This window comes from Passer domesticus, chromosome 4, assembly GCF_036417665.1.
Source record: "Passer domesticus isolate bPasDom1 chromosome 4, bPasDom1.hap1, whole genome shotgun sequence".
Taxonomy (NCBI): domain Eukaryota; kingdom Metazoa; phylum Chordata; class Aves; order Passeriformes; family Passeridae; genus Passer; species Passer domesticus.
The window spans coordinates 78,182,016-78,204,013 of NC_087477.1; the positions used below are offsets into that span (position 1 = coordinate 78,182,016).

At 44.1% G+C, this 21,998-nt stretch overlaps 2 protein-coding genes and 1 non-coding gene across 3 annotated transcripts in view; 2 read left to right on the forward strand and 1 right to left on the reverse strand.

The window, feature by feature from the left end:
- POLR1A (RNA polymerase I subunit A) overlaps positions 1 to 4,473 on the reverse strand; it is a 29,751-nt gene extending 25,278 nt beyond the window's left edge. The window contains exons 1-6 of the mRNA XM_064418980.1: positions 4,279 to 4,473; positions 3,606 to 3,810; positions 2,018 to 2,167; positions 1,804 to 1,911; positions 802 to 887; positions 592 to 701 (exon numbers count right to left, since the gene is read on the reverse strand). Of these exons, the coding sequence (XP_064275050.1) occupies positions 592 to 701; positions 802 to 887; positions 1,804 to 1,911; positions 2,018 to 2,167; positions 3,606 to 3,810; positions 4,279 to 4,355 (736 nt within the window). The 5' untranslated portion in view covers positions 4,356 to 4,473. The remainder of the gene's footprint in view (positions 1 to 591; positions 702 to 801; positions 888 to 1,803; positions 1,912 to 2,017; positions 2,168 to 3,605; positions 3,811 to 4,278) is intronic.
- Positions 4,474 to 4,481: 8 nt separating this feature from the next.
- On the forward strand, positions 4,482 to 21,880 carry PTCD3 (pentatricopeptide repeat domain 3). Its single transcript, XM_064418985.1, has 24 exons — positions 4,482 to 4,632; positions 6,282 to 6,331; positions 6,988 to 7,027; positions 8,017 to 8,062; positions 8,776 to 8,844; positions 9,291 to 9,395; positions 9,779 to 9,902; positions 10,519 to 10,637; positions 11,042 to 11,115; positions 11,425 to 11,512; positions 11,597 to 11,657; positions 11,926 to 12,008; positions 12,660 to 12,804; positions 13,415 to 13,465; positions 14,297 to 14,380; positions 15,266 to 15,294; positions 15,571 to 15,674; positions 16,375 to 16,453; positions 16,531 to 16,621; positions 17,276 to 17,361; positions 18,414 to 18,562; positions 19,403 to 19,444; positions 20,321 to 20,479; positions 21,200 to 21,880. The coding sequence occupies exons 1-24, from the start codon at positions 4,541 to 4,543 to the stop codon at positions 21,270 to 21,272; spliced, it is 2,043 nt and encodes a 680-aa protein (XP_064275055.1). The 5' UTR covers positions 4,482 to 4,540; the 3' UTR covers positions 21,273 to 21,880.
- On the forward strand, positions 11,717 to 11,858 carry LOC135300172 (small nucleolar RNA SNORD94). Its single transcript, XR_010362061.1, has one exon. It is a non-coding gene; the product is annotated as a small nucleolar RNA SNORD94 (small nucleolar RNA).
- Positions 21,881 to 21,998: the final 118 nt, after the last annotated feature.

Below are 21,998 nucleotides of genomic sequence, written 5' to 3' on the forward strand. Positions count from 1 at the left end.
AGAGTAACAAAAAAAATAAAATAAACTCTCTGTAGAAACCTTTCTTAAGGGCTAAATAACACACATAAATGTCTGCTTCAATTCCATCTCATTGTGTAAAGGATCAAGGATATGAGAAGGAAAAGGAGGTTCAAATTTATTCAAACAATAGGTTAATTAATCCTGGAAAGTGCCACCTACTTTCTTTGTCTTTTACTCTTCAAGAGGAAATTAATTCACAGGAGTTAGGATTATGTGATTTTCTTTCTAAAGTTGGTCATCTTCCTCCTAATTAACTTTACCAGTAGTTACTCTGTTTAATAAATCCAGCAGAAAATCAGCTACCTGCCAAAAATTAAGTGCCCCAAAACCACCCTAAAGCTGACAAAGATTATGCTGTTGTACTTCCTTTCCTGACAGAGACACTTGAAGCTGCAAAAGCACAAGAGGCTCTCAAACAGAAATCTAATGGAATTGGGTTCTCTCTGACTCCAGAGCTTGTTTAGTTATAATCAGTATTTTTTATAAATGAGTTCCAAGTGCACAGTCACTGCCAAGAATCTGTGCAGGGAAAAAGTGCAAACATATTTGAGTAGAACACAAGTATTTCACCTGCTGTTTCATCCAGAATGCCTTCCTCTCCTGACTTATGGTACACTGTAGAAGGATAGGTTACTGTCAGCTTGCTGTTGTGCTCCTTTCGCACCAGTGATCTCCTGGATCTTGAAGGGAAAAAAAAAACCCAAACAGGACAGGCAGATAAAGGGTAATACAAATACAGCATTTAACTAGAAACCAGCCTCCTCATGTAGTTAAACTTACTTGCAGTTTGGGCATTTCTTTGAAGCCATGTGTGCTTTCCAGAACTGTGATATCAGTTTATTTCTACACTCACAAACATTTTTGACCTGGTAAAGAGAAAAAAAAACCCTTAAAAATAATGAATAAAAATAAATTAAAACACGCTATATGAAGAATTCACTAAACATTACACAATTAACATTCCAACATGAATGAACATTGTTAGTATCAATGCACACACATCCATGCACTGATTAATGCATGCCTTGATCTGTAGTGTTCTTTCATCATCTTTGCTGAAGGTATACATCCCTCAGTGCTCTCCACATTCCTTTTCTAATTTATCCCATAAAGTCTTTAATTTTCAAGTCAGTACTGGAATTTAAAGCTTTTCTCTAAGAATGATTTAGGTAAGTATATAAATGACAAAAAGCACTTCTTTTGACAGCTCATGAATGTATGACTTACAAAGTGCCTAAGCTTAGTTTTTAAGCAAGTGATCAAGGAATTAAAACTGCCTTATAAACAAATCTGCTGAAGGATCTTAGATTATAAGTATCTTCTTCACCCACCTTTACTAACCAAGTACATTAAACTACATTTAAATGGGAATTAGAATTCAATTACACAAGTCTTCCTAAAAATGTCACTGCAATTAATTCTGCAAGTTTGCTGGATGCATGAGTTCTCAAAATGTGTTCTGCAGCATCAGACAGGCAGTATCAGTATCTGTTGGTGGTGTATTGACAGCAGTATCAGATTTTAATATGGTACTCACACCACCAAAACATTTCCCTACAGAGATATTTCCTTACTTTTCCAGAAATTCAACAGTTATGCTAATAGGAAATAAAATCCTTTTTCAGTTTAATTTCAGATATTTCCCTCAAAAAGCCCTTAAACACAACACAGTTCAGAACTGGACAAAATCCAGCACCTACAAAACAGGCTTTGCTCTGCACATCACTCTTTGAAGAGGACAAAGGATCTCAGGATCTCAGGAGAAGCCCTGCCTGTACTTACATTTGAGCACCGATCTGTTATCTGAGAGCTCTGCAGCATTTCCTGCACGTGGCGATCCAACTCCTCCTCAATTTCTGAGCCTGTTGCATCTGCACACTGCTCTACAAACTACAAGGAACAGAAGAAGAGCAATTGGCAGAGAGCTTTAGAGCCGTGAGACCACCAACTGCAAAAGGGACGGAGCAGCACACATGGAGCATCACACAGCACTTGCCCTGTTCAGAACGATTTCCAGGTCGTGGACAGCGTGGAGCAGCCCCTTCTGCAGCACCTTCAGCTGGCTCAGCAGCAGGTGAACCACAGCTCGAGGGCAGGTCAGCATGTGGCAATTCAAACAGGAGCCTCGGATCAGAAGGTAAAGTTTCTGGAAAGGGAGGGGGAAGGAAAGGTTATCCTGGCAGAGGTACTGGCTTGCACAGTAAGGAAGTAAATGCAACTGCTTGGACTTAAAGAGAGTGCTATTATAATGGGGAAGTTAGATTAATGGTTCATTTTAATCTTAAAGAATTTGCTTGAAAAAAAATTTAATTCAACCAAACTCATATGCAAAGCAAAGATAAACTCTCTGCAGGCTGTCTACTATCCATGCAGAGTGACCCCAGTGTAGGGAATAATGTGCAATGACTCCATGATTCCGAAGGCTGAACAATTGCTTTATTAAGCTATACTACATTACACTGATACTATACTAAAGAATATTAAAGAAAAAGCTGTGACTGAGACAGCCAGGACACAGCTTTTACCCAATTGGCCAAGGAATCAAAACAACCTTCACCAGTGTCCAATTAACAAATCACTTTGGGTAAACAATCTCTATAACACATTCCACAGGTGCAAAACAAGAGCAGTGAATAGAGAAGAACTGGTTTCTCTTCTGAGCTTTCTCACTGCCCTCCCCAGAAAAAATCCTGGGAGAGAGTTGTGCCTGCTGCTCTCTGTGAACAGAGCTGTGGCCAGACACATTAAACACTTGTGGTATGTACAGCAGCTCTGGGACCCAGGCTGCTCCTACACTGTGACTACAGCTCCTGACAGCTCACCCCACAGAGGACAATGTGGAACCCAAACCCCCTCACCAGTAAAATGAAACATCCTGGTCTCAGTCCTACCAGATCCTTCACACAATCACATTTTCCTCGAGGTCTGGGAAATTATCAGTGGGTTTTATTATTTACCACAGCTCTGTGTTATTATTTAACACAGTTGTCTCACTCCCCCTGTGGCCTGAAGGCTGGGAATTACTGCTGCAGGATTTTAATCCTTGGTCAATACAGTTATTTGAACTTAAAGCTGGAACAAGGCTAGAAGTGGGTACCTCATCTAACTTTGGTCACTTGAAAGTGAGGTTTTGACTCTCAATTAGTAGCCTGTGCAGAAGGCAGCTATTGTAAATGGTGAGATCAGCACCTCAAGAGGAAAATTCATCTCAGCTCAGGTTTGTTAAAAACTGGAAGAGTAGACAGCTGTTCACGTGCAGTAGGTGTTTAAAGGAAATGGTAATTTTTACTGTGCCATACATTGAATTAAAGCATGACATCCTGCAGTCAGTCACATACTTCAGGATGAATATCCCCCCTCACCTGCCTGTCAATATTGAGTAAAACAACAGCTACAACAAAACGCACATTTTTCACAAGGTCTATTTGTACTGAACTGCCATGACACAACAAAGCTTTCCTACTACACCTGCTGTTATTACACTTAAAAGAGAAAGCAGATCTTGGCACCTGTACTGTTTCCAAGGACTACATGAGAGCTCGGGCACCCCCAGCCCTTTCCCAGCAATAATTCAGCATACATACATCGAAGAACAGCGGGTTGTAGACAGGCAGAGGCAGCTCGATGTGCCCGAAGTGGCCGGGGCAGTTGCTGAAGTTCTGCATGCAGGTGGCACACACTTCCCTGGAGTCGGGGGGCCCCAGGGCCAGGTCGTAGAGCCCGTTCACAGCCGGATTGCCCACGTTGTCCAGGTACTGCGGGTTCGTGATGGGCTTCACGCTCAGCTTCCTGAGGGGGCGAGGAAAAACCAACCACAGTGAACAGGAATGTAATAAATACATACTTGAGTGGCATAGCCAGCATGGGCATTTAGGGCCTGTGTGATCTTCGCAATTGATGAAAATATCTTTCTGAGGGTGTTTTGCGAATGCAATGGGAATTTGTGTATCGTTGATTTCATGATACAATGAGCAAAATCATTCATATCGCGGCAAATATTTCTTTTACATGACTAGCCACTCTACTAAGAAATCACATAATTTTGTCAGTGTGTCCCCTCGAGCGGTGCCAGATTTTGTAAAAACTCGGCTGCCGCCATCCCAGCGGCTGGGCCACGGCCTAACTGGACTACAAGTCCCAGCATGCCGCGCGCCACAGCCCACCGCAGCTCCCTAACACCGTGCCGCGGGGCACGCTGGGACTCGTAGTGGCCAGCAGCACAGGCACAGCTCTGGACGGACACACATGGAGCCTCACCTGATCTCCTCGGCCGTGTACATCCCGAAGGACACCCCGACCAGCCGCCGCCACGGCACCACTTTGGGCGGCCTCATGGCGAACGAGCGACTCTTTCCCGGCCGACAGCGGCTCCCGCTCTCCCGCTGGAAGCGCCGCGCCACGGGCAGCACCACGCGGTCCGCGCTGCGAGGGGGGCGGGGCCGGGCGGTACCACCGCCGGCGTCCCCCCCGCTGGAGGAGTGGTGCCGTCCGCCTTCCCAGAGGCAGCGCGCGGGGCGCCATGGCGGCGCGGCGGGTCGGCGCTGGCTGCTGGCGGCGGGCGCTGTGGCTGGGCCGGCCGTGCCGCCTCCCGGGCGGGCCGGAGAGCTACCGGTGAGGGGCTGCCGGGAGGGAAGGGCCGGGCGGTGGCGGAGGCGGCAGCGGGGAGGAATCGGCGGACGGGCGGCGCTGGCTGTGCGGGGAGTGAGGCGGGAAGGGCTGCGCAGGCGCAGTGCGCGGTGGCGCGGCGTGGCGGGAGGGAGGGAGAGAGCGCCTCTTGTGCGGCTTTGATCTGCTTTTGAACGCCTTTGATCTGCTTTTGAACGCCTTTGATCTGCTTTTGAACGCCTTTGATCTGCTTTTGAACGCCTTTGATCTGCTTTTGAATGCCTTTCCCGGGGTCTTCCCTCATTTGGGGCGGCTCGGAGCCTCCTCGGGAGAGAGTTCGAGGGTTTAAGCGATTCCTAGAGCGGATGAGCACTTCACTACGGAGGCTGAGGAAGCTGAGCTGTTCGTTCTGGGGAAGGGAATTTTGCATACAGACGCCAAAACTGTGCCAATATCGATGGGGCCTGCCAAGAAGCCAGAGTGGGACTTTTCGCCAGGAATTACAGTGATAGGAGTAACAACGAATAATGAGTACAGATCGAGAAAGGAGAAGTTTAGATTAGATATTGGGAAGAAATTTTTTATTGTAGGAGTGGTGAGACGCAAGTTGCTCAGCGAAGCAACTTGTCTGCCCTTGAGCCCCTGTCTGGGGGGCTCTAGTGGAAGGTGTCCCTGCCCAGCAGGGGTGGAGCAGGATCCTAAAGGTCCCTTCCAGCACTTTAACATTCCATGAGTCTATGCAATGGTTTCGTTTAGGGGCTGTCTCAAATGAAAAGGTCCCAGTTCACTCACAATCGTTATTCATTTTTGGGATGGCAAAATCATACTTAGTCAGTTTGTGAGGCTTCCCCGGGAGCAGCTGGAATTGTGCAGTGCCTGGTAAAGCACAGAGCTGTGGCTGCACCTGAACAGCCTCTCCCTCAGGATCAGGGTCAGTGTGGAGGCACTGAAGGCCAGGGCTGCAGCAAAGCTTTACTCTTGGGTTGCTTCATGAGCAAAAGGAGTACAAGCATAACATTAACATAAACCTAGTTTGTGCTGAAAGCAGTAAAATGTGAACAGTGGTGAGCAGGACTTGAAGCAGTGAGCACAAAGCAGCTGCTTTGTGATACTCAGCAAAGTGAGTCCTGTGTCTGAGTGTGCTGCAGCTCTGGGAGATTCTGCAACTCACCAGGGCTCGTTCACCTGCATCATTACTCTGGGTTTTCTCCTACTGTGAACACTACTCGTGTCTAAAGTTGGTTTTTTGGGGTTTTTTTAAAGTGCTGTTTTCAGCATGATCCTGTCTCCAAAGCATGAAGAATCTTTCCTGATTTACATCTGTGATTTTCTTTCTAAGTTCTTTCTAAGTTTTCTTTCACTAGTTCATGAAAACGACTTTAAAAATGTTATACCCCAATATTAAGTAATCAGATTTTTTTGGTAGTAAAGTTTTTCACGTACAACCAGTTGCCTCTTGAAATGAGGGCCTTAAGAGAAGCATCCAATAGAAGTTTTGTGGTAATGATTTGGAGTTAATAACAGTGCAACATTACCAGTGCACTCCAGTTTCCTCTAGTGTTTTAGTTAATTCTAACCTGCAGTACAGAATTTCACTATTCTGCTTTTGCTGTATTGCTGTGACTGCCATGAATTCAAACCCTGGTTGTTTGTAGGAGCTCTTCGAGTAGTCCTGCTCTTGGGAAGGCTCTGGACAATTCACAAGGTAAGGTGTCTTCATTACTGGTTCCTTGCATGTGTTCTTTGATCTCTAAACAACTCAGTGTGTCAGGAGATTAAGATGGTGTAAACACCCTCTTTCCTCTCCTTGGATTTTCTCTCTCCCTGCCTTCATTGTGCATGAATTTCCTGGATTAACTTGATTCCTTACCTCATCTCCAACCATGCTCCAAGAGCATGAACTGAGCTGTGCAGCTCCATGAGCCTACGTTACACTGTGGTTTTAAAATCCTTGTTTTAGTACTTCCAGCTGGATCAGCTTAACTCATCAGTTCTTGTAGAATTTAGAATTTCTGGGATTGGAGAAGCTCTCTGAGTTAGTGGAGTGCAGCTCTTAACCCAGGACTGCCAAGGCACCTCCAAACCACATCCCTAAGTGCTACATCAACATGTCTTAAATCCCTCCCGGGATGGTGACTCCACCACTCCCCTGTTCCAGTGCTTCACAAGCCTTCAGTGAAGAACATTTTTCCTAATATCCAATCTAAACTTCACCTGATGCACCTTGAGGCCATTTGCACTTGTCCTATCACTTGGGAGAAGGATTGACCCCAACTTGCTACAACTTACAGCCTCAAAATTTTCTTTGGGCATCTCTTTGTTTCTAATGACCACTTTAATATTGTTAATTCTAATTTGCAGTGACTCAAGAAGAAATTGTGCTCCCCCGAAGGAAAACATGGTGAGTGTTTTTACTTTTGGAATCTTCACTTGGAAAAAAAAAATCAGTGTTAGACAGCTAAATGTAGTCTGTCCACCAAAACTGAAAAAGAAAGTTGAGGTTCCTGTATTCCTTGATGCAGTGTCCCTGCTGATTTGGAGCTCTGAGTATTCTTGATTCTTACTGTCTCTAGATTGTGTACACTGCATTCCTGACATTTCTTTTAAAAGCACTTACAACAACTGCATTTTAAGCATGGTTCCATTTATTTGTAAAAGATCACATTTGCTAAAGATCTGTAAAATCAAGTTCATTTGGCTGTTTGCATGTGAATGTGTTTCTTTCAGCAAAATAAAACTTGATTGAATAAACTTGACTGAATAAATCCTCCTTAGAAATCACACAACTGAACAAAACCTGTTTTGTTGGGAGCACTTAAGATGGACCTGCATGACTGTACAGCAAAAATTGAGTTCATGGTCAAATGGTGTCAGCATGTAAACCTAAAGTAAGGCCACTTTCACTGGCCTTTCCTTGTTTGGTGAAACAACCAAAGTCTAAGGTCCCACAGGCACAGGAGTCCTGAGATACCTGGTTTTGGTTTGGTTTATTTTTTCTTGCAAAGATATGTCTTGTAGAGTGACTTAAATGTATTTATCCCCTGGAGATGCTCTAGGAGAAGCATTCCAAAGAATTATTTTTGTGTCTCTTCCCTATGATCTTTCTTTGATAATGTATTATAAGGACAGGAGTAATAGCTGTAAACACAGATACTCTTAGGGTTTTCCTCAAAATATTTTTTTTCCTGGAACTGTTTAAGAACTGAGGCCATTTTTTGCATTTTCTCTTTCTTTGTGAGAAGTGATGTTTCCTTAGTGCAGCAAAAACATTATTTCCTAGAATTTAAAATCCTTGTGGTCTAGGATAATCCTGTGCTTGTTCTCCAAACAAAGTAATGGACAGCATTCAAAGTCTGCAGCTGAGAATTAATGCAACTCCTTTGTGCCTAGGGATAAGCTTGCTGTGCTCCAGACCTTGGCTTCTACTGTCAACAGGGTGAGTGGTTCTGTGGGCCATGGGATTGGGTCAGGGTGTCCATTCTGTGCAGTGCCCTTTCTGCTTTGGCCATAAATCAGAGATGAGACTCACATCAGGGTTTTCCCTTTGGCTCAGGGTGTTCTGCTGTGTCCTTAAAGCCTCATCCATGTGCTAAGAGAGAGCTGCAGTTACCAGAGAAAGCTGCAGTGCTTTGGTGAGGCTGTCACTAACTAGGGAGCAAGTTCCTTCACCACTTCAGCTTCCCAGTCCAGAATGTCCTTCCCAATCTCAGGCCAGAAAGGCTTTTAAAAGTGCAATGAGTGTCTGCTCTTGCTGGGCAAAACCTGGAAATGCTGTGATGCTGTTCTTAAATCCCATCTATCTTGAATTCTGGGAATTGAATCAAAACTTGCCAAGTCCCATCAGCTTCCCAAGACTATTACACTTGGGAGTCCTACTTGTTTTGCAGGGCACTTACTGCTTGTTATGTTGTAGAAAGGACCCTTTTTGTCATCATATTAGCCTGCAAGTGTGTGTGTTTAAAATGGAAATATTTTTTTAAGCTATTTTTAAACAGGCTAAGCCTATTTGAACAAGAGGAACTTCTGTAAAACGTGCATTGGTGATGGTTATGATGGAAGAATTCACTATGCCCTAAATTCCATGAGGCAGTGTGTTGTGCCTGTGCACATAACTATGAACTTCTCATTGCTGGGCTCTTCTTTCTACAGGATCCTACTGCTGCTCATTACATGTTCCAGGATGACCCTTTCCTGATGCCAAGAAATGCAGCTAATGCTGTAGGTATTTCCTTTCACATCCTTGATAGCTTCCCTCGTGCCTTTGTCTAGGCTGTGAATACTCCTACCTAATTAATTGAAGCCTGGTTTTGATTACAAAATAAAATCAAGTATCAGATTGCTTTCAGAATTTTCTCTTCTCTCTAAAATGCGATGATTTTGAGCTTGAGGTAGTAGTGCAGCATTTCAGTTGTCTGAACTTTGTCTCTTGACTGAGTAACAAGGAATTAGAATTCAATGACATTTAAATAATAGAGATTCTTATACTGGCATGAATCCCAGAATGTTTATCTGGAATGTTGTCCCTGTGATTCTAGTGAGTTAAAAATTACATGAGTTTAATTTGATCCCATCAGAATGTTCATTGTTAAATAAAATGTTTCTTCTAATTCTCAGTCTTGTAATTTGTGTATTTCTCCATCTTGTTCTATCTCATTTCTATGTAGCGCCTCTATTCATTGTCAAAGGAGTCTGGGAGAAATGCTGCAAAATACATCATAAAGAACTTTCCTCAGTATTTTGACAAGACTTTTGCAGAGCCCAACGTACCAGTAAGCTTCTTGTTCTTGATTTTCATTATATTTGTGCTTTGTCACTGAAATCTACTGTTGGACTGGTCCAAAACTAAGATAAAAGGATAACTTTTAAACTGTTTTGCAGACAGTATGAATGCAGTACTGTATTTCCACTTTGTTTTTTGTAGTGGACGTTTTTTCTTGGAAGTTGAGTGTCATATCAGGTTCTTGAGATAAAAGTAAGAAAAGCAGTGTTTTTTAGGTGTTGCTTCCTGGCACAAAGTGAGGGTGAGGATGTGTGTGGTCCTTCATCACCAAAAGGACTGCTGTTGTTAGGCTGCAAGCAGTGTATTGGGTGAAGAGTAAGGATATCTAGAGAAGGTTTGAACTTGTGACCAGATTCCTCTGTTTGCTTTTAGTGCCTGATGCCTGAGACTCTCACACCTCAGACTGAAGGAGTGAGCGAGGAAGCTCTGAGGGAGCGCATCCACCTCAGAATGGTGAAAGAGTCTGTGGACATGTTTGACCAGCTTCTGCAGGCAGGTATGTCTGCCTGCCAGGTTCTGTGGTGGAGCCCTGCTTAAATTGTGCCAAAAATACTTCAGTAGCTGCCACAGGCTGTGGAGACAATTTTGTGACTCTGTTGCTTCTTTCACAACTGACTCTGGTCTGGTGAAGTGGTTCTGTGGAATTCCTGGAGAATCTGAGCCACTGCTTGTCTGACATGTCACTTTGGTGAAAAGGAGAACAATTGGCTTCTTGAAGAGGAAGCAGACTAAATACTTTTGTTGATTTTGAATGTTTCATAGAAAGTGAAACATATGAAGTGTTCTTCACAGCAGGGTGTATCCTAGGAAGAGTTATGAAAACCACTAGAAATTTCACATGGCTGTGTTGGGCTTGAGGTGCTTCACAGTTCTGGCTGACAGCTGTCACTTCCTCCTACTTGATCAGGAAATCTCTACCCTTTCAGTGTCTTCAGTAGAAAAACATACTCTAATTCAGTGTTAAAATTGTCTCCTGGTGTCACAGAAGGGTTAGAGACTTGCTAGAAAATGTGTTGGAAGAGAGCAAAGTGGTGTTCACAGGTTTTCTGTATGGCTGTAGAGTGGTGAGCTCTTCACTTTCTCTGACTGTCTTAAATTCTCATTTTTTAAAGGTACCCCTGTGTCTCTGGAGACCACAAACAGCCTTTTGGATTTGTTATGCTTCTATGGAGATGGTGAGCCTACTCCTGAAAAAGAGCAGGAAGAAAAAGAGAGCTTGGAAGAACCAGGGGTATGGAAAACCTGTTGATCTCTATTTATTTATTTATTTCGTACATAGTGGGAGCCTATCAAGGTGACATCAAGATTTTTGTACTGTCTGCATGGGAGGTGGGGAGGTGCCATGAGGTGGATCAGATGCATACAGCATTCCCAGGAGATACTTCTGTTACAAAAATCCATGACTGACCTATTAGCCACAGTAGTTTGTGTAAAGGTGTTGATATGTTTAATAACATAAACATTATTCTCAATCTAGTTATTGGTTCCTGAATGTTATAAGTTATTCTTATATAACCCATTAAAAACCACCTTTGGTCCATGCTGCTGAACTTCAGTTTTGTTAGCAAGTCGTGTCATTTGATGTTAAGTCATAATTTACCTCTGAGAAACTTATTTTTGCTAAAATCTCCTCAGGTGGATGCTTCAGAACAGAAAACTCCAAAGAGACAATTTCAAAGAGGTTCACAGTCATCTGGCCCCAGATGGAGGTATAGAAAATGTTGCCTATATTCCCATATCCCATGGGTTGTGCACTTGTGTTGTTATGGAACAGACCTAAGTCTTTCAGCAGCCCATACTCACAGGTGTTACTTGTTAAATAAACCTGTGTTTGCTGATATTTTAAAGTGTTCATGGAAGTCTGGTAGGTGATTGTAGAATAGTTTCAAGTACCACAAGTGTGATATGTGAGTGTCAGTCTTTGGGGGTACAGTCCATATTTTGTTCTGCATGTTGAATCATTCCCCTAAGAGTATCTTATTTTGTTCTTTAACATTTATCTTGCTCATTGGTTCTAGGGAGAACAACCATGCTGAAAGGATATTTAAGATAATGCCAGAGAGGAATGCACACTCCTATTGCACAATGATCCGTGGGATGGTGAAGGTAAAGTTATTCTTCAGTGCTGGGGGATTTTTTCAGCTTTTGAGATCTCACATACTCAGAGATGGTTTCTTTTTGTTTTTGCAGCACGGGGCTTATTCTAAAGCTTATGACATGTACATAGACTTGCTGAATGAAAGGCACAAGGGTGAGTGTCTCCTGTTTGGATTTTTTTGTGCTCTCCTGTTGGGCACAGAGTGTTTGTTCATGGCAGTGATGATTGGCGCAGGGGTACGGACCTCAGCTGGATCATGGGAGCTGAATGCAAACTGGGAATTCCAGTGCAGCTGGCGTGTGGCTGGCTCACTGGAAACAGGTTTGCATGAGACATTGCCAGAAACTGAGCCATGCTAGAAAAAACTGCTTCCTGTAGGCTATAAATTGTCATTTAAAATGGATTCTCTTACATTTTCCAGCTGATGTGCACACCTTCAATGCACTGATCAGAGCAGTCCCATATCTAAAGGAGAAGTTCGTAGAAAGGTGGGAATTAGCCAAGGTAAGGAGGGTAGAGCAAAAGAGGTGGGGAAGTGGTAAGAGTGGGCTCTTTTACTAATAAGGCTCTGCCTTATTAGTAAATTTTTATAGTTGTTGGAAGACCAAAAGCAAGAACTTTGTCCCCAGATACTAATCTCTGCTGTAAAGGAAGTACAGTAGTTTAAACAGAAAAGGTAACTATGGAGGAGTAGCAAGTGTGAAACAAAAAAAAATCCAACCTTGCCTTTGCAGAGTGATTTGCCTTGTGAGAACATACCTGATCCAGGAACTGCCTGGACAGAAAGTAATTGGGGAAATTACTGCTGGGAGATAGATAAAGTAAATGTGAAGTTTTAGATAACCACTCTTTGAATTTTAATTCATGGTGTTGTGACAGAAATGTAATTTTGAGTTTTAATGATATGTCAGTAAGGAAAAATATTATGTAACTATAAAAGTTTTCCATTGTGTTCTAGAGACAGTTCTCCAATATTTATTCTTATGTAATGTAGCCTTGGGTTTTGTTCATTCAAAATTAGATAGTACTGATTAAACAATCAGTTATAGCAAAGGTGTTCACTTTAAGGTGGGGAGAAGGTTTAGGTTGAGGCAATGAAAGCTGAACTGTGATCCATAACGTGAGGTACTAAGAATTTGGGAATTTTGTTTTAAGGACTTCCTGACTCACATGGCTCAACAGAAAGTGCAACCAACTCTGCTGACTTTTAATTCTGTACTGAAGAGCCTGAGAAGGTGTGGTGGTGTGGGCAGAACTATGTCCTTATTTGTATTAAAGGAAATGGAAGCACTTGATATAGGTAAGAGAACCAGAGTATTTATTACATGCAGTGATGATGATATTCCAGTGCCCCCTCCAGAACAGAGCAGTCAGCATAGGAGTTCAGCACCACACAGAATGGTGCTGATTCCCTGACTCCAGGGGAGATGTACTTCACAAGCCACCTAAGCCAGTTCAGGTCTATAGATCTACATCTCTGCAGAAAAAAGCTTTTGAGTTAGATGATGATTTTTTTATTCCAAATAAATATTGCAGAAACAGAGAAAATCTGCAGAATTAATTTGGTGTCCCGTGGGCTGTACTTTGCCCCAGTAACATGCTTGTTGATAGGCTAAAGATTACATTCATGAGGAAAACTAGCTGTGCAGTATTTCTGATTTTAATTTAGAGCAGGGAGGCTTGGCTGCTCCCCCATAGAAACAGGATGCTCCAGCTGGTGCTCCAGTGTTGGATATCACCTCTCCTAGGTGGGTGTATGTGAGCTCTGATCCAGCACTGGGGTGGGCAGGGAGAGATATTAGAGTAAATTTATGCATGCTGCCTGACTGAAGCAGCAGCCTGTGAACTAGAGCAGTAGCACAGAGCTCAGCCAGGAGTGTTGCAGTAACTGCAGTGTTTTTGCTTTCCAGAGCCCAGCCTTGCATCCTACGATCATCTCCTCTCCGTGTACTACAGAGGCGGTACGTGCGCCCTGGGCTCATCTGTGATGGGTGAAGGCAGTTCACTCATGGAGTGAAAGACAACCTTTAATGGGTGTGATCCTAGTGTTCCCTGTGCTGCCTGATTCTGCTTGGGTGAAAAAAAAAAGGATAACCTCATACAGGGAGCAAATGCTACTCGGTCACTGTAGGCTGGGTCTCACCACAGTGTGTGTGATTTCATATTGTGCCACTCACAGGGAGTTTGTTTTCTTGCAACAGTTGTTCTGTGCATTAGAGTTGTCATGAAAAACAGCTGTGTTAGAACCAGGAACCAGGCAGGAACCCAGCTGTTTAAGGTCCCATGCCCACAGACTTTTGGCTGTAGGAACAGAATAGGCAAAGTAGCCATAAGTGCAGTCCTTGTGTTTTAAGAAACGTGAAGGAATTGCTCTGGAGTTTCTCTAGGTTTGGTTCTGGAATTTGGGGGTTAGTTTAGTTTTGGTTTTCCCCCTTTTAAATTTTATAAATATGAAGTATATTTATATAATATACTTCAAAACTATATTATAGAAAGTATAAATACTTTTTCTAGTGCGACCTTCTAACAGACAAACTTCCAGGCCTGTTTGATTTCTTGCTAGAAAGCACTTCTATCTTTCTGAATCTGCCCTCCTGATGTGGAAATCTGGCAATAGCAGGACAAATTTTAGAGCAAATTATATGGCAGCTGGTGTGGAGCATCACAGAAATTGCATTTGTTTAAAATTATGTTGCTTGTTCCCAATTTCATATTGTGTTTGCAGACTGATGCTCTTCACAAGGAAGTGCTTGGCACAACTGAGATGTGATACTTGTCTCTTTGTCCCACAGTTGATGCTCAGTCATCAGACATCATCTCTGAGGTGCTAAATGAGGTTGAAAAGCGAAGTTTCACTGCTCAGGACCCTGATGATGGTAAGGACTTCAAGGAGGATAAATGCATGCAGCTTGCTTCTCTCAGTCCCTGCTGATAATTCTGGAGACAAAGGGCAAATTCCAGTGTTGGGAATTGTGCTGTGCATTGCTGCACTGGCTTCTGTGTGCAAGTAGGTGTGTAGCATGTGTGAATGAGCATTTTAAGTCTATGTGATAAAAAATCCTAGGGTTATTTACAAGAGCAGTTTAAGGAAGAGCAGTTTGATGAAATGATGCACATCAGGTGAATGGCAGGTTTTTGTTGTAGGTGTGGTGTGAGTTTTCCTATTTTAGTTCTTCCTAATCCTGTTCAGAAAACTTCATGAAATAATGCTTCATGGGGAACTGGAGTGTGGGTCTGTAGGAGGGGAATATCCTGAACATCCCGTGGTGTTACTGGCTCTTTCTGCCATTTGAACGTTCACAGCTTTGCCCTGGGAGTTCAAAAGCCTTTCTGTAGGTTTGGAAGCAGATGCAGCTTCCATTGGAAGATGGGTTTGGCAAAGAGAGGTCTCCAGACAATGTGGTATTAATGGAGTGTTGAAAGGCACTCTTCATCAGCTTTCTTTTTTGTCTTTGGAAGGATTCTGGGAAATAGAATGTTGTACCCCTCCTTTCTTTGCTTCTGTCCTGCTAGATGTGTTAAACTGTTTCTTTCTGTGCTCTAAGTTGTTGCTAGAAGTGTATAAAAATCCCTACCCAACTCATGCCACACCAAAGACTGCAAAGAAAGGGAAGAGTTCAGCTATATTGTCAAACTGAGCTACAGATTTTGAGTTTCTAACTGCACATACCTCATCCATCCTCTGGGAGGGTGGGTTAATGAGCTGGTTTAGGTTTCCTTGGAAGCTTGAAGTTAACAGACTTTTGTTTGCTCCCTTTCAGCCAACTTTTTTAACACGGCCATGCAAGTGGTAAGTGCCTCTTCCTTGCCATCAGAATTCCTTTGAGCCCCTCCAGCTGTTGGAGAATTGCCTGTGAGTTTACATCCTGTCATACAAGGTGTAGCTTTCAGTACCTCCCATTTTCATCTGTGCTCATCACCTCCTCCTTTCTGCCACAATTCTGCAGTTCTTTGCTTGACTCCTCCCTGACTGGTAATTTGCATGGCTGTGATCTGTGCATGTACCTCTGTGACTCTTGTGAGTTACATTTGGTAACAGCTTTCAAATCTGACTGGTTTGTTGCAGTGCTGTGATCTTAAGGATATCAAGCTTGCCTATCAGTTAAATAAGGCCCTGGAGAAGGGAGACAACTGGAAATTCTTGGATGTGGATCGGTCAAATGGCTACTGGTGAGTGAAGTGGAGGTTTTCTTCAGCATTTTCTGTACTGCTGTCAGATTCAATACAAACTACGATTCAGACATTGAGCTCCAGCTGGTTATTGTGTGTCCAGTTTGGGAATTAGATCCTTCATCAGAGCAGTAATTGCTTAGGATTTATTTTCAGTTTGTGGCCTGTGAACTGAAATCCAGTGTCTTGGAGCATCAGTTTATCTCAACACCCATCCAACAACTAGAACAACCACTTGTGGGTTCTGCCATTCTGTTGTGTAGCCTGCATGGCAGCTTTGGAGGTAACAGCAAAACAGCATCATTTCTTTGTGTAGGGATGTTTTCCTAGTCAGTGCACTGGATCAAGGACTCAGGCTTGTCTTGTGAACTTGCACAAATAACAAGGTTAATTTAGTTCAGTTCTTATATCCAAAAGTTGCATTTGAGACAGATTCAGGTACCTTAAAACTGGCATCAGGCAGGAAGATTGCTTTTTTAATATATTTTAAAACAGAGTGATCTAATTAGTTCTGCCAATAATCTAGTGTCAGCATTAAGCTGTCGTAAGAAACACTTCTGCTCTTCTGATTGTATGAATTGTGGCAATCAGTGAAATGTCCTTGATCTGCAATACAAATTGAGCAGCACACCATCTGCTGGTACTTTCATAGTTTGCTTGATATAATCATCACTGAATTAGGATGTTTTTTTCTCTCTAGGTCAAAATTCTTTTCATTGTTGTGCATGATGGAACAAATTGAGGTGGTGTTAAAGTGGTACAAAGAAATGTCATCTTCGGTAAGTGTGTACCAGGGTAAGAGCTGCAGAGAAATGGAGCAGTGACAGGTGACTGAAATGATTCTCTTCCTTATCAGCTCTTCTATCCAAGTCCTAAAAATATACTGGACCTCCTTCAAGCACTGGATGCAGCCAACCAGTTGGAAGTGATCCCTTCAGTGTGGGAAGGTCAGTGATGGCTACATGGCTTCATGGGCACTTTGTCTGGCAAATGCCAGGAGCAGTGCAAAGCTGGAGCGAGTGCAAAGTTTGGAAACTTCCCGTTGCTTGGAGTAGCCATGATAAGGTGCAGTGCTTGCCTGATACTGAATCACCTGGACCCTCTGCAGATCCTTGATTAAGATTTAATCTAGCCCCCCCCCCCCAAAAAAAAAAGTCACTCCATAATCCTCAGCAGACAGTGGTGGAGTGTTCTGGCTGTGGGGGTTGTGGGCCTCACTGTCCTGCAGGAGTGCAGGTCCATGTTCCCCCTGAGGACTGGTAATTGATGTTACAGACAGGGCTCCGTGTGCTGTTCCCTCCCTGTTCTGTGACAGGGTCATCACCACCAGGCTGGTCAGTGCAGGGGACTTTGAGGGCCATTATCAAGGGAATAGTTGGGCTGTCACCCAGAAGTCTTGAGACCAGCAGGCAAGAAGAAATCAGATTGCTTTATGTATTTGGTGCACAGGATCTGATAATGAGGGGAAAGAAAGGGAACTAAATGTGACAGCTCAGTCACAGAGCATGGTTCTGCCTTGTCAAAATGTGCTGACCGTGTTGCCATGATTTGGGAACAGGGGCACTGGTCACACCTACCAACTACTGCCTCTCTCTAAACAGATGTGAAACAGCTGGGGTTTAGCAGGAGACAAGACCTGTTGGAAGAGTTCTTGTCTTTGATGAGCAGGGACCAGCACCCCAGTGAGGTAAGGAAGCTGCTAACACCCTGAACAGCTGAGCCCCCACACAGCCCTTGCTGGGAGATGGTGGAGGGAACTGGGGCAGTGGAAGGGCAGAGCTCAAGCTCAGTTACCATCTCCCATCAAAGGCAGGTTCAGCCATCCCTAGGAAAGCCAGGCTCCTGGAAAGCTCATGTGTAACAGTTACTTGGGAAGTCAAACACCATCCCTCCAAATGAATCCCCCATTCCTCCTTTCCCCAGCTTTATCTGCTGAGCATGACATCCTGTGGTCTGAAATATCCCGTGGGCATTTAGGGTCAGCTGTCTCAGAGGTGTCCCCTCCCAGTCCTTGTTGTGCCACACACCTTGTGCACTCCCAGCCCACTCCCTGGTGGGGGAGCCTTGATGCTCTTCAAGCACTGCCCAGCAATAACAAAAATATCCCTGTGTTATCAACGTACTTCCCATCTTAAATACAAAACACAGCCCCACAGTAAGAAAGAAGAAACTGAAGAAATTTCACTCTATCCCAGCCAAAATCAGCACAGAAGCTCAGTAGAGAGTAGTGGTGTCTCCCTAGACTGGGTAACTGCTGTATCCCTGGTCAGTCCTAGAGATCCAGTTCCAGTGCATCTGCCACTGCAGATTTCCAGATCCATGTGGGCCTATCCAGGCCTGCTGAACCACTTGGATTGTCTTCAACCTATAAAGAAACCTCACATTAACAGAGCAGGATCCCTTCTAACCAGGGTTTGGAGAAGTGATGCAGCCCAACCAGCCATGTCTCTGGGGAGGCACATGGCAGAATTGAGGGATTTTTGCTAAGGATTTCATTGCAGTAATTGCTTTCTCAAGCTGAAGGGTGTTGAAGGTGAATACTGTCCCTGCAAAGCCACCTTGGAGCTTGCCTACTGGGGACAGCCATCCTGACAGAAGTGACAGATTTGTCTCCCAGTGTAATGATTGTTAATTCACAAATTTAAATCACATCCAGAGCAAGCCTCTAGGAGCTGGAGGAGAAATTGCCCTGAAAAGCTTCTGTTCATTTCAGAGGTTTTGTTTACAATGTTTTCACAGATCCAGCTGGCATTTGCCAATTGTGCTGAAGAAATCAAAGCTGTCCATGAGGCTGCTGGGCCGGGGCAGGTCCCCCTGGAGTGGACAGGGAGTGCTCTGGGCCACGTCGTGGTGCTGTTTGCCAGGGCTGGCAGAGCCCAGGATGCCTGGTACGTGTGGGCTCTCTGCTCTGGGCTTGCTGGCACTGCAACTCAAGGCTTAACCACAAAAAGCAAAAGCTAATGACCTATGCCTTGGAATGCCAGTGCAGACAAAGGCAGGGGATAAAGCCTGCAGGGAATGTGATGGGTTTTTTCCCTTGTTATTGTTCCTTCTTGACACCAAGCTGTCTGTCTCAAAAATGGTTTAGACACTAATGTAGTATCTGGTGTAGAGCTTTGTGCAGCTGCTTATGGCAAGGTGTGGTCTGACTCTGAGCACTGCTGAGTGCCCACAACTCGCCATTTTTGATTTTTGGAACTCTTTGGAATTCAAACTGATGAAGAGATTAATTTTAGTTTAATTAAATTTTTAATTAGCAGCAGTCTTAATTAAAACTCTAAATAGGCTATTTTTTGTACTCTAATAGCTAGAATTACTGTCCTATGTGCTCTAAACTTGAAACACAAATTAAAACATTAGCTTCTGATTTAAGGTTTTGAGCTATTTTCTGTTAAATGCAGATATTCAGTGTACAGTGATTCATTTGAAACAAAGAAGTAGCAACAAAGGAGTCTGTTAAAATACTAAAAATATGTAGTATTTTAAAGGAAAATTGCCACCAGCCACACTTACTGTTTTCTGCAGTGTAAGATATTTTGTGTTAAACTATCAGTGAGGTTAGCTCATACAGATTGCATTTGCAAGGATACAGCACGAGGTCTATGGGGAAGATTGTTTCATGAATTTGAGCTTAGCTGTGTTCCAGTGGAGGCTCATCCATCAGGTTGAATATCTGTGTTCCTGTTATGTGCTGTTTTAAACTTATGATTTTGTTTTCTTTTGAACAGGAACATGATGGAGCATTTCCAGAAAATCAACAGGATTCCCACGTAAGTATTTTTAGTTGCTGAGTCTCCCCTTTGGCTGAGATCCCAATTAAGGGATGAAGGAATAGTTTGGGATAGAAGAGACTTTCAAAGGTCAGGTAGTCCAACCTCCAGTTGTAACTGGTAGTAGTGTTCCATTTATTTATTTCCAGAACATGAATGTGTGTCTGTCCCTGTGAGCATGGCTGTTTGTTTATCCAGTGGAAATATTCCAAGAGCTTTCTGTCTTGGAATACCTGTTTCAAGCATGTGCAAAGTGGGAGGGACTGAAGTGGTTGGTGTCTGAAGCTCTGGGCCATGGAGAGCAGTGCCACTGATGAACTCAGCTGTGCAAATCAGACTGAGCAGGACTCACAAATATCTGTGAGCAGGTTTCACGTGCTCAGAAATATCCCAGCATGCCCTTAACCAAGCCACACATGTTTCAGAGGTGCCTGGATTTCTGAAGACAAGTTTATTGAGTCAAATGCTAAATCTTAGGTGGTTCCCTGTTAGGCTACACCAGCTTGCTTGTCTCGGGATTCTGGAGGAGGAAATTGTTTGAAGTAGAACACAACTTGTAAGGAATAGTAATGGGTTTTGTTTGGATGTGTTTTTTTTTTAAATAAAGTTGGAGCTTGTCCCAGTGAGCACCGTGAGGGTGTGTGGTACCAAAGGCTGCACACCTAGTGGCACTCTGTGCCTGCTCTCTTCTGCTGGTACTGAAGTTCCCAAACTTATCACATGGCCTTCCCTCTGTACCAGAGGTGAAGTTCCTGGCAGGAGCAGAGAGGAACTGTTTGATCTGAAAATGTCACCTTCTCTCCCTCTCTAAATGGGCTATAAATTAATGGGCACCTCTCCTGTGACTCTAAGAACAGTCACCATTTGCCTTTGCAGTGAAAAGGTGATGGACGAGTTCTTGAACTGTGCTAAGCAAAACAATTGCCCAGATGAGGCAATTAAGATGGTAAAGCTGGCAGCATCCCTTGGGCTTCCTTTATCTCAAAGACTGAAAAGCAGAACAGAGGAGGAATTTCAACTCTCTGAAACACAGAAGTAAGTTGGAATGTTTCTTGTTACTGCTGAAGGGGTACAGTAGACAGGATCTTGGAGGGGCTACATCTTTGGAAAGGCTTCTCTGACAAGGGAGCAGACAACTGGCTTCAGAATGATCTGCTGGTGGGTTGACTCCAGGCCTGAAATGGCCCCTCAGTTTTTGGTTCCATGCTCCTAGGAGGAAAGGGAATTTTCCATGCTGGGGTTAGCCTTATCCACTGCTCAGTCCTGCTACTGCCTTCCTTTCCTGGAATCCTTTCCTAGCTGGGTCTGGCTCCTGAAGACACTGCTGCAGCCCAGTAACAGCAGGAGGTGGTGCAGGATGGCCCTGCATGTGGCTGCCAGGGTCTGAGGCTTGTGGCCACCTCTCACTGCACTGCTGTAGCCAAGCCCAGATGATCCTCACATGGTGATCAGGGCTTGAGGGGCCACAGTCTGGAGCCAGATATGCTCCAAGGGAATAAATACCAGCATTCCTGACAGCTTGGAGGGCAGCTGATGGAGTTGGCTTTCCCAAGAGGATGTGTTTCCAGCAAATGCTGGAAACATTTGTCCAGCATTGGACAAATGCTGGTTCCAGCAAATGCTGGTTGCATTTGTCCTTTGACAGTAGGCATTAGACAGCCCATAATATTCTCTGTATTTGCCTTGTGTTTCGGGATCTCTTTTCAAGCACAAGTCACAACAGGTGACTGATGGCTGATGTGTTTGACATCACAGGAAGGCACTGGAGAGTATCAAGTGGGATGGTGACAGCAGCGACAGTGACAGTAGTGACAGTGACCGTGAGTAGCTGTCCCTCTTCTCTTCCTCTTGGGAAAACTGGGAGCAACTGTTGCCATGATACCAGGAGGCTTTGGAAGGAGTGGAATTACTGAAGGAATGGCTTCTGGGAGGTGCTGCAGCACTGATGAATGCTCGGAGTGTTCTGATACAGGACCTGCTTGGCAAGACAGCGTCCTCAGGTGCCAGCTGGCAGCTGTTCAGTCCTCTTGGTGAGGTGGGACACAGCGTGAGCTACCCCAGCTCTCCTCCCCAGCACCCCTGCAAGAGCTGGCTCCTGATACACAGCATCATGAGGCTGGAGGGCTGCAGGGAGAGGGGTGCTGTGCACCCTGGGGGTTGCTCAGGCAGGCACAAGACTTCCACAGCTTCAGCAAGACTTCTTGTGGGCCTCCTGTCACTCGACCCTGCACCAGATGTCACTCCTTTCCATCTGACTTTGCTGAACTACTTAAATACTGAGTTTACTCTGTACATAAACACTGAAGTAATGCAATACTCAGCACCTGTGGTGTTATTCCTCATCCTTTTGGTGTTTTGGGACAGGTGTTGGAGTCTGGATGTTAAATTACACTTTGTACAGCTGGAAACTGTCTCTAATAAATGGCTGACAATAAAGCTGGCTGTATTCTGATAATCCTTGAGCAAAAACTGGTTGAACCAAAGTTTACCTTTCTGGTAGAAATACCTGATGTTCTAGAACTACAGCAGAGCAGTTCTGATAAGCAACCTACCA

Excerpts from the sequence above, each read along its gene's own strand:
- PTCD3 (XM_064418985.1), top strand. The coding sequence starts at position 4,541 with ATGGCGGCGCGGCGGGTCGGCGCTGGCTGCTGGCGGCGGGCGCTGTGG. Across the intron at positions 10,638-11,041 it reads AGAGCTTGGAAGAACCAGGG|GTGGATGCTTCAGAACAGAA; the intron begins GTATGGAAAACC and ends AAATCTCCTCAG. Across the intron at positions 16,454-16,530 it reads ACAAAGAAATGTCATCTTCG|CTCTTCTATCCAAGTCCTAA; the intron begins GTAAGTGTGTAC and ends CTTCCTTATCAG.